This window comes from Scyliorhinus canicula, chromosome 20 (assembly GCF_902713615.1).
Source record: "Scyliorhinus canicula chromosome 20, sScyCan1.1, whole genome shotgun sequence".
NCBI classification, from domain to species: domain Eukaryota; kingdom Metazoa; phylum Chordata; class Chondrichthyes; order Carcharhiniformes; family Scyliorhinidae; genus Scyliorhinus; species Scyliorhinus canicula.
Genome location: NC_052165.1, coordinates 45,531,914 through 45,544,082, shown reverse-complemented (window position 1 = coordinate 45,544,082; position 12,169 = coordinate 45,531,914). Strand labels below are relative to the sequence as shown.

General features: G+C 43.4%; 1 protein-coding gene across 1 annotated transcript in view; it reads right to left on the bottom strand.

Annotated features, from left to right (window-relative positions):
- Positions 1–262: 262 nt before the first annotated feature.
- Positions 263–12,169, bottom strand: part of LOC119955117 (protein phosphatase 1 regulatory subunit 12A-like) — a 291,292-nt gene continuing 279,385 nt past the window's right edge. The window contains 2 exon segments of the mRNA XM_038781005.1: positions 263–402; positions 3,779–3,951. Coding sequence (XP_038636933.1) covers positions 3,817–3,951 — 135 coding nt within the window. The 3' untranslated portion in view covers positions 263–402; positions 3,779–3,816.

Sequence of the window (12,169 nt, the reverse complement as noted above, 5' to 3'; positions counted from 1 at the left end):
TAAGGCTTATTGGTTTAATATTGAGGCGCTTCTGCCCTTAAACACTTTCCTCTATTACTGTAAACAAGATTTTCAGTCATTCCACTTCTTCAGCAGTTTTTGTGTCTGTTCAAATGGCTTTTCATATATACATATAAAATATGTATATGATATATATAAAAAGACATCAAACGGTTCAAGAAAGATGATTCTCTTCAAGGTGGGAGCCTGGTCAGTCACTCCCATCTCCTTTTCATCACTTTGCTGGATGAGTGTGACATAGCTCAAAGTTGATCAGTTTTCATGCAATGGCATAAACAGCAGTCAGAATCCTGTTTACTTGGAAAGTTTGCTGATGACCCTGATCAAAGCCCCATTTTCATCTTTCAGTCTCTGGTTGTCTGCTTTCAAGTCTGGTAACATCTGAAGTGAAAGCAAAGAACATGTTAAGCCACTGTTAATATAACCTTCAGCCTGCACAAAGTTGATAACCAGGATCATAAACAAAATTGTACAAAATAGAACCTGTTATGGGATCATATACAGATTTTGAGAGTGGAGCATGAACAGCTTCATATCTGTGCACGTGAAAGTTACTGCAGCCATAGAGCTTTCATTCTTTCTGATACTTCTTGAAGTCATGTTCAAATATCTCAAATACACATGATATATTAAAATAATCAGGTGAATGAGATATAATTGGATGAGATGTCAAACTAAGGCCCTTTCCACCTTTCAGACATATATAGAAAACCCTCTGGGACTCTTCAAAGAACAGCAGGCGTGTTCTCCCCAGTCTCCGGCCCAATATTAATTCTTTAAACAACAGTAGCAACAAGAGATTTTGGTCAGTACATTGCAGTTTGTGGGAGATTGCTCTGCGTAAATAGGCTGCTGCATTTCCTCTACGAAAACACCATTGTATTTCAATTGTAACTCAATGGCTGCAATGTTCTTTGGGATGTTCTGAGGTTCTTTCTTTTCCTTTTTCACCCTTAAAAGTGACATTTCTCGTAGGAGTTAGTTAGTTTTCAATTGCAATGGCACTGTGGCAACTTTCTTCAACTGTCAGTGGGTTGTGGACAATTTTACGCATGCTAACTTTGTAACATATATCAACTGTTGAGATGAGCTTCAACCCTACCAACGGTTATCATCCTGTTTAGGGACTCTTTTGGACTTGGCAGCATCAGACCACATTTTGAGTTGCCGGATCAGAACAGAGCTAGCATGGAGTCATTCTTCAGAAAAGTGGAAATCATACGAAAGAACTAACTGATGAATAAATGAAAAATAAAGGACCCCAGTTCATTTTAATATTGTACGCTGTTTAAATCAAGCTTAAACTTTTATTTGTCTCCAAAAAAAGAGCAGGCAACATCAACTTCTTCCATGTACTTGATCTCAAAGGTGATCATCCATCCTAAACTAAGTTACAGCTAGGATTAATTTATTTGGGCTGTAGCTGGGTTATATGTGTTCTTATTGTGCCTGTTAAGTGTTCTCTTTCTATTGCATTTACAGCAGGGGAAATGAGCAAGATTTTATCGTCAAGTAAATTGCAATACTACTAATTTTAACTTGACAGCAATGTTACCACATCAGTTTTAAAATTGCAGTATTCACTGCAAGTTATGCATCAGACACTTCTGAGATGATGATGATCATCATCATGTCCTGAAATTAGTTTAGGAATTGATTAACAGAAACCCCATTTTCTAACTGGTTACTGGGGTGCAGCAGGCTGGCAAGAGGTGACTGGTGACTGTCCTTATGGGAAGCAACATCTGCAGACAATGGCCTTTTAAAGGGGATGGTGCACAAAAGAATGTGTGGGATTTTGAGACAAGGAGACTGGCGTTCACTATTTCTGCAACCCGACGCCGGAGAAATTAAACCCTCGAAAGAAGTGGGGGTTGCAGAGCTGGAAATCAGGGCAGGGACCATATGTCAACAATTAATAGTTAGATAGGATTTTTAAAAGGAGGAAAAGGAATATAGACAAATGGAATTAGCAGGAGTGTCTATGAGAAAGAGTAAAAACCACAGTAGTTCAAGAAGGCAGCTCACCACCATCTTATTAATGGCATCAAGGAGTGGACAATAAATAGGGCTAACCAGCAACGCCCACACCCCGCAAATAATTTTTTTAAAAACCATGCAAAGCTACAGTTACAAAACTGTAATGGTCACACATCTTGCACATATTAAATCGTTGTGTGAACTTGCAACCAGGGACTGCCTAACTTTGGAGCATCCTGGTGATAAACAGAGCCTAAATATTGGGCAGCACGGTAGCATAGTGGTTAGCACTGTGGCTTCATAGCGCTAGGGTCCCAGGTTCGATTCGCAGCTGGGTCACTGTCTGTGCAAAGTCTGCACGTTCTCCCCGTATCTGCATGGGTTTCCTCCGGGTGCTCCGGTTTCCTCCCACAGTTTAAAGACTTGCAGATTAGGTGGATTGGGCATGGTTGCCCTTCGTGTTCAAAAAGGTTAGGAGAGGTTATTGGGATACGGGTATAGGGTGGAAGTGAGGTCATAAGTGGGTCGGTGCACTCTCGATGGGCCGAATGGCCTCCTTCTGCACTGTATATTCTGTGTTCTAAATGTCAGTACTACAGTTATTCCTGCAATTTTTGTTTCAACTATGAAATGGCTCATAGTACTTTGGGCCTTTCTTAATTGCAGCCGTGCCTCACTGGTAGCAATTTCATTTGAATCAGACAATGTGATATTTACTTACACTGTCATAACCTCCTTGGGCCAAATATTGGAAAACGGGATCAGTGTAGTCAGATCTTTATTGACCGGCATGGACACAATAGACCGAATGTGCTGTAAATGTCTAGGAATCTATGAAAAGATTGTGGGTTCAAAGTCCCACTTTGAAGACTTGAGCCTGTAACAGAGGCTGATACTTCAGTGCAGTACTGAGGGAGCACAGCATTATCAAATCTGTAATCTTTCAGTTGAGATGCTAAACTGAGGTCCAGTCTCAAGTGAAAGATCTCCTGGCACTATTTAAAACAAGAACTGGGAATCAAGATCTTCAGTGCAATATTTATGCCTCAACCAGCGTCACCAAAAGGAAAATCTATATAGTCGGAGGCCTCACCTGCGAGTGTAAACTGGCTGTTACGTTTCCAGTATTACAACAGAAATTATATTTCAGAAGTTTCATTGGTTGAGCATTTTGGAACATCCCGGGGTCACCAAAGGAACTTTATGAATGGAAAATTATCCTCTCTTGCACCTCTTCTTCCAAGTGCTGCAAGAGTTTTCTCTTGGCTTGAAGCTATTTTACCTCAAGCCTCAGAGGTCCCTGCACATCTGGAATTGCACTGGCACAACAATCTTTAACAGAATTGTATGATTTTCATGTCAACCACAAAGGAACACAAGTGAAAGGAAGTCAAATAGTAATTTAGTTCTAGTGTGCAAACCAGTTTCCAGTGAAGTTAAATGCATGCAATTTGTATTGGCAACTTTTAACAAACCACCATCGCTGGTCAATGCAAATAAAGTTCTTGGTGAGCTTGTAGGTCATGTTTAAGTACACTTCTGATTGAAATAGCGTAGCTTTCGAGATATTGCTCAATGAAACATGGGGAGACGGGGGAAACCACATCAGCAGCAGCACAAATATACATAAGTCACATCAAATTGCCTAACTCTCAAAAGCAGCAAGACATTTGCATTCCACAAATTTAGATGAAGCACTGCAGCAAACAGAAGCAGTCCTCACTCAAAAAGATTGCAAAAAGTGGGACTAGAAACTTAACTGAAGTTTAACACCTGCCTGGCTGTGAAGGGAAGTAATGAAGAAAAGGTAAGAAGCTACGAGTCCACAGCCTGGAGCTGCCTACAGGACTCAGAAAGCTTGGTAACCACTCTGGTCAGAGCCCTATTCTCAGCCAGCAACCGCTCATTTAACTGCCTCAGAGTCTGAAACTCTTTTACTTGATGCAGATTCTGCAAGGGATCAAAACACAAGGAGAAGAAACAGAATTGGAAAGCAGAATGAAAAGCAGGCATAAGGAAAGAAAAAAGTTAATAAAATGATACTCGGTGCCCAATTTTCCACTTGGCACAAGGACACAGACCTTGGGGGTTTCCCCCTCACAATGAGTTTGGCAGCATGATGGTAAGGCAACTCAAGTTTGTACAATTAACATATTAGATTTGTAAATTGTAATTCATATCAATTTTAATAGCAATACAAATTATATCATACAGCACAAGGTCTCCATGCAATTCTGGATTTGGAACTTACAGTTTAGCCAATGGAGCAGTTTTTGATTTCTTTAACCCATCACAAATTTGCTTTCCAAGACAAATTAAACTGTGCACACATATACACAGAAGCAATTTCTTAGACGTAACTGAGAAGGCATCAAACTATACATGCAGAGGAAAAAGGGCCTACTGTCAGCAATTGTCAGGGGACAATACAGGGAAAATGAGACAATCGGCCAGAAACATGTTGCAGCCACTGTTTATAAATAAAGACACAGATCTACAATATGTCTAACAATAGGTTTACAATGCCATAGGATTAAATTCAATCCTTCAGTCTCAACTCTAAAATTCCAATCCTTGTTTCAAAAATAATCCACGGCCTCGCCCTTCCCCATCTCTATAATCTCCTCTAGACCAACAACACTCAGATTTCAGTAGTCCTGCAAACCTGGTCTCTAAAGCATATCCAAATTTTTTCAGTTCACCTTTGGGAGCTACGCCTTCAGCTGCTGAGACTCTGCACTGTGGAGCTCCCATTCAATCTCTTTGCCTCTCTACCTCTCACTCTGTTAGAAAAACACTGTAAAACCTAGCTCTGGCAATGCTTTTCATGACATGTTCAAATATTTCCCATGTGATTCGGTGTTGAATTTCATCTAATAGTGCTCCAGTCACTTACCCTGGGAATTATTTTTAAAATTTAATTCAAGATATGAATTTTCTGCCCATTCTGGTTACCCACGAGAAGCTGGACATGAGCTACCTTCTTCAACTGATGCAGTCCATGTTGTTGAAGTGCAACTGCATTGCTGCTCGGAAGGGAAGCCCAGGATTTTGACCCAGTGACAGTAAAGGAACAGCGATATCTTTCCAAGCCAGGATTGCGAATGGCTTGGATGGGTGGTGGAGTTCCCATGTATCTGTTGCTCTTGTCCTTCTAGGTAGCAGTGGTTGTGGGTTTGGAATGTGCTGTCTAAGGAGTCTTGGTGAGTTGCTGCAGTGCATCTTGTAGATGGTAAATACTGCTGCCACTGTGGTGGAGGAAGTGAATGTTTGTTGAAGGGATGTCAATCAAGCGGGTTGTTTTGTCCTGGATGGTGTCAAGTTTATTTTTTTGTTAAATATAACTTGAGTGCCCATTTCTTTTTTCCCCAATTAAGGGGTAATTTAGCAAGGCCAATCCTCCTACCCTGCTCATCCTTTTTTGGGTTTGTGGGATGAGACCCACGCAGACACAGGGAGAATGTACAAACTCCACATGCACAGTGACCTGGGGCCGGGATCGAACCCGGGTCTTCGGCGGTGTGAGGCAGCAGTGCAAACCATTGCGCCACTGTGTCTGGATGTATCAAGTTTCTAGAGTATTGCTGGAGTTACACTCATCCAGGCAAGTGCTTTATTCCATTACACTATTGACTTATGCTCTGTAAGTTGTTGACAGACTTTGGGGAGTCAGAAAATTAGTTGCTCGCCATGAAAATACCCAGCCTCTGAACGGCTCTTGCAGCCGCAGTATCTATGTGGTTAGTCCACTTGAGTTTCTGGTCAATGGTAACCGCCAGGATGTTGAAAGTGGGGGATTCAGTGATGGCAATGCTATCGAATGATAGCATTCTTGATTCATAAGGGGATCAGGGGTTATGGGGAGAAGGCAGGAGAATGGGGATGAGAAAATATCAGCCACGATTGAATGGCAGAGCAGACTCGATCGGCTGAGTGGCCTAATTCTGCCCCTATGTCTTATGGAATGTCAAGGGACGATGGTTATATCCTTTCTTGTCGGAGATGGCCATTGCTTGGCACTTGTGGGGCACAAATGCTACTTGCCACTGGTCAGCCCAAGCCTGAAGGTTGTCCAGATTTTGTTGCATTTGGACATGAGACTGCTTCAGTATCTATGTCTCGAATTGTGAACTTTGTGCATCAACGAATCCCCACTTCTGACCTTAAGATGGAAGGGAGGTCATGGATGAAGCAACTGAAGGTGGCTGGGTGTAGGGCACTACTTGGAAGGAGCTCTTGCAGTGATATCCTGGAACTGAGAATACTGACCTCCAATAACAACAACCATCTTCCGGTGTGCTTGGTATGAATGCAACCCGTGGTATGAATGCAACCCCCACTGCCATTCAAATGAATGTCGACATCAAAGGCACTCACTCTCACCTTACTTCTGGGGTTCAGCTCTTTTGTCCATATTTGAGACAAGTCTGTAATGAGGTCAGGAGCCGAGAAGCCCTGGCAGTACCCAAACTGAGCGCCATGAGCAGGTTATTGTTAAGTGCTGTTTGATTGCGCCGTTGATGACCCCCTTCCATCCCTTTAGTGATAATGAAGAATAGGCTGATGGGATTTGACCTGCAATTTGTGTGTAGGACATGCCTGGCCAATTTTCCACATTGCCGGTAGATGTCAGTGTTGTAATTGTACTGGAAAAGCTAGACTAGGGACCCGGCAGGTTCAGGAGCACAAACCTTCAGCACTATTGCAGGAATACTGTCACGACCCTTAGCCTGTGAAGTATCCTGTATTTTCAGCAGTTTCTTGATATCATATGTAGTGAATGCTGGACACCTTCAGTTGGATCATCCACTTAGGACTTGGGGGAAAATGCCAGATCATGTGGTTACAGATTGTGGTCGAATACGATTCTGCTGCTGCTGATTGCCCACAGCGCCTCATGCATGTCCAGTCTTGAGCTCCTAGATTGTTTCGAAGTCTATCTCATTTAGCATGGTGGCAGTGCCACACAACATGATGAAGGGGTCTTCAGTGTGAAGAAGGGTCTTCACTCCTCCTAATAGTGTCATGGACAGATGCATCTGTGGCATGAAGGTTAAGATATGTTTTTCCCTCCTGTTGGTTTCCTTATGACCTGCCGCACATTTCACGAACCTCCCAGGGCAACTCCCTCGCCATCTTTCACCGGTTTCACGAGACACCAAAGGCAAATCCTGACCATCTGTATCACTGTGCTGCTACCTTTGCTTGGGCATGTCCAAGTATAGTGCTGATCACGTCTGGTACAATTGTGTGAGAGGTATGATTCTGACTAGTCTGAGACAGCTATCCCAATTTTGGAACAAGCCCTAGATGTTAGTAAAGACAGCTTTGCAGGGTCAAAGGGGCTGAGTTGGTCTGTCATTTCTGGTGCCTGGGTCAATGCTATTCCCTTTTCTAGACTTCATAGCAGTTGGAGTGGCATTTCAGAGTCAACCACATTGCTCTGGGTCTCGAGTCACATGGACGTCAACTTACTTACTTCCCTAAAGATGCATTTTTTGTGACAATTGATAATGGTTTCATGGTCATAATGAGACTTTTTAATTCCAGATTTTGTATTGAATTCAAATTCCATCGTCTGTGATGGAATTCGAACCAGAGCACTATCCTCCATCTCCGGATTACTAGCCAAGCGACAATACCACTACACCACCTTCCTTAATTGTGCTATGTTGAACTTTCTATTATAATAATAATCTTTATTGACACATGTAGGCTTACATTAACACTGCAATGAAGTTACTGTGAAAAGCCCCTAGTCGCCACATCCCGGTGCCTGTTCGGGTACACAGAGGAAGAATTCAGAATGTCCAAATTATCTAACAGCACGTCTTTTGGGACTTGTGGGAAGAAACCGGAGCACCAGGAGGAAACCCACACAGGCACAGGGAGACCATGCAGACTCCGCACAGACTGTGACCCAGCCAGGATTTGAACCTGGGATGCTGGCGCTGTGAAGCCACAATACTACCACTGTGCTACCATGCTGCAAGCATAGATTCCATGGTGTCATGAAAAGAGTTACATCATAATTCCATGAGGAGACAAAAGCACAATATTTGTGCATATCCCAACACTCCTATGCATATTCATTGCACTTTCAATCAGGCAATTAAGACAGAAAAAAGCCAATCACGATCCCCAATAGCAGGTGAAATGATTTAAATCATCAGGACAAGACATACACAGATCAAGACCACTGTTTACTAAAAACACGCATATGACAAGGTCAGAGTTTCACACATTATTCTGGCTGTTTATGGCTACTGTGAGCAAGCTTCCAGGAACCACACTCCATGATTGCAAGGTGATCCAATGCCTTTATGGACCATTCGTTAACACCTAATGCTTGTGAACTTTCTTCTTGCATCACTGCCCACCTTGTGCTGAGGGCGCTAGGTAGGGAATGACAAGATATTGATGCAGCACAGACGAAAGAACAAAAACATATGTTCAAAATAGGACGGTGTGCAACTTAGGGTGGAAATGAATCATATTCAAGACTCAAGTGCTTGTAGATGGTGGAGAAGTTGAGGGACCAGAAGGTAACTCACACATTCAAGTACAGCCTTTGCCTTACTCGTGTTGTCATGGTATTCTTATGGTTGGTTTAGTTCAGCTCTAGTCAATGCCATTAACCGCCTGCTGTTGATTCAAGAACCAGAGACTATTTGCAGTCTCCAGAACTGCTTGATACACACTGATATTAAAAATGACAGAAACATATGTGACATAGGAAAAAAGTAATCAAAATAATCTGTGGTTAGCTTCATGAAGAAAAGATCACCACTCAGTAGCCAAAATGTGGTCGCCACATTATAGGAAGGATGCGGAAGCATTGGAAAGGGTACAGAGGAGATTTACAAGAATGTTGCCTGGTATGGAGGGAAGATCATATGAGGAAAGGCTGAAGGACTTGAGGCTGTTTTCGTTAGAGAGAAGAAGGTTAAGAGGGGACTTAATTGAGACATACAAGATGATCAGAGGATTAGATAGGGTAGACATCGAGAGCCTTTTTCCTCGGATGGTGATGTCCAGCACGAGGGGACATAGCTTTAAATCGAGGGGAGATAGATATAGGACAGATGTCAGAGGTAGGTTCTTTACTCGGAGAGTAGTGAGGGCGTGGAATGCCCTGCCTGCAACAGTAGTGGACTCGCCAACACTAAACGCATTCAAATGGTCATTGGATAGGCATATGGACGATAAGGGAATAGTGTAGAGGGACTTTAGAAGGGTTTCACAGGACTGTGCAACATCGTGGGCTGAAGGGCCTGTACTGCGCTGTAATGTTCTATGTTCTAAGCAGTTGAGTGACAAATGAACTCCTGAAGCAAGTTCCTCCACCTGGTCAGAGCAACTGAAATTCTTCATGTGAAGTATTAGTGATAGGACAGCAATGATTCAAAGGTTGCCTTTTGAAAAGTTCCACAGCAGGGAACTTTTTCTAAACATGTTGCGACTCCTCTTCCTTTTAACGGGGAATTCAAATGTTCATGAAGTACCAGTGAACTGAAGAAACATCTCATAAATAGTGCAAGAAGAATGTGAGACACGTTCCCCAAAAGGCAGCAAATGATGCAAACTCAACTTTATCTATCAGGGGTCAGAATAATTACTAGGACATTACGGGTTGCGCAGAAAAAGGGCACGGAACAGCAATCCGAACAGAAATGACAAACAAAAACCCAGCAGAGCCAGCTCCTTGGCACAATGACCAACTTTTTCTTGGAGTGTAGAGACCTCAACCGCAAACCCTCATCACATGGAGACCAGCAAGAACCCAGTCTGACAAAACAGGTTTTCATACGAAAGAGTAAAAGTGGACTCCTTTTTTGTTGCAGGGGAAGAGGAGCAATCTGTTGCGTTCCCATGAAACCATTTAAATGAGCCCTATCAAGTGATTAGTTTCAAAAAATGTCATTCCTTCCTCGATACCCAAGGAAAAACGATGCAAAACAGTAAATCTAGTGTCTAATTCAAGACTTGAAAGTGGCTTTGAATTTAAATATAAATAGTTTCAGCTTTTGACTATGTTGTGTTGAAATAATGGAGCCCCCTTCAAAAGAGAATGCCTAATGCAGAATTAATAGTGCAAGGAATACAGGGAAGTTCAATTTGCCAATGATACCAAAATGGAGGTGTGACAAATGGTGAGGATGTTACCAATTGGCAGCAACAGGGAAAAGATAGGCTAGTTGTGATAGAATTTAACATGAAGAAGTGTGAATTGCTGTATTTTGGCAGAAACGAAGAAAGAAAATACTGGCACAATTCGAAAGAGTGCGCAAAAACCGAAGGACCCGAGGGTTCCTGTGCACAGACCTTTGAAGGCAGCAGGATATACTGAGAGAGTACTGAGCAAGATTAATTGGATCTCGGGCTTCATAAATAGGAGGTAGAGTACCGAAGCAAGGAATTTCCACTGGATCTTTTTGAAACTGTAGCCAGGCCAGAATTAGATGATGGTGCCCAACTCTTGTCATCATACTTCGGCAAAGATGTGAAAGTCCTCAAGTGAACACAGAAGGTTTAGCAAAATGGCTGGAGGGACGAGGGAACTTAGTTCGAACATCAGGTTGGAGAAGCAGAGGTTGTTCTCTTTGGAGCAAAGAAGATTAAGAAGGGATTTGATAGGCACAAGGTTACGATAGGTTTAGATAAAGTAGACAAAGAAAAGCCACTTCCATTAGGTACGGTAAAGTTGCCATAGTCCCAGATGACCATAAGCTGCTTTCCCCTTTGATGGGGAGGGCTGCTTGGTGGTGATTTAACCTGAGGATCACCACTCCTTCGGCGAGGGGCAAGGTTCAGAAGGCAGGCCTTCATAAATAACCCCCATTAGCTGATGGTAAAAGGAGCAAGGATACAAAGATTTAAGATATTGGGCAAAAGATGCAGGAAGAACTTTTATTCAAACAGCAAGTGGTAATACCTGGAACTTTCTGCCGACAGAGAAAGTGAAAGTAGTGATGTTCAAAAATCTGGATAGGACCCGAAACTGGATAGGCACTTGAAAATAAACTTGCGAGGCTACGGGTTAGAGCAGGGGCATGGGACTGACTAGATTGCTCTCCAGGGAACCGGCATGGACCAATTGTTCAATTGTGTACTGCAATGGCTCGAATGCTCCATGAAAAGTTTCTGATATCTCCAAAATGGTTCTCCAGCCAGAAAAGATATAAATAGAAATAGAAGCCATCCGAGATGCCAAGAGAGAATATCAAACTAAGCTAGAGTCACAGACTCTCAGCGATTGTGGCAAGGACTAAACAACATAACGGGCTACAAGGCGAAGCCGAGCAGTATCTCTGGCAGCAACGCACCCCTCCCCGATTAACTTAATGCATTCGATCTCGGTTCGAGCAGGTAACCAACAATCCACTGTCGAGTGCCCCAGCAGCCCATAATTCACCCATACCCACCATCACAGCTTCCGAAGTCAGATCGGCCTTCCTGAAAGTGAACTCATGGAAGGCGACGGGCCTGGACGGGATCCCTGGTCGTGGACTCAGAGCCTGCACAGACCAGCTGGCAGAGGTATTCACAGACATTTTTAACCTATCCCTACTCCACTCTGAGGTCCCCACCTGCTTCAAGAAGACCACCATCATACCGGTACCAAAGAAGAACCAGGCAACGTGCCTCAATGACTACCGCCCGGTGGCTCTGATGTCAGTTGTAATGAAGTGCTTCGAGAGGCTAATCATGAAGCGCATCACCTCCAGACTCCCGGAACGCCTTGACCCACTTCAATTCGCATACCTTCGCAACCGGTCCACATCAGACGCCATTTCCCTGGCCCTACACTCATCCCTAGAGCATCTCGAAAACAAGGACTCCTACATCAGACTCCTTTTTATTGACTAGAGCTCCGCCTTCAACACCATAATCTCAGCCAAGCTCATACCAAAGCTCCAAAACCTAGGACTTGGCTCTCCACTCTGCAATTGGATCCTCGATTTTCTGACCAACAGACCACAATCAATCAGTGAGAATGAACACCAACACCTCCTCCACAATAGTCCTCAATACCGGTACCCCGCAAGGCTGCGTACTTAGCCCCCTACTCTACTCCCTGTACACACACGACTGCGCGGCAAAACTTGGTTCCAACTCCATCTACGTGTTTGCTGACGATACGACCATAGTGGGCCGGATCTCGAAT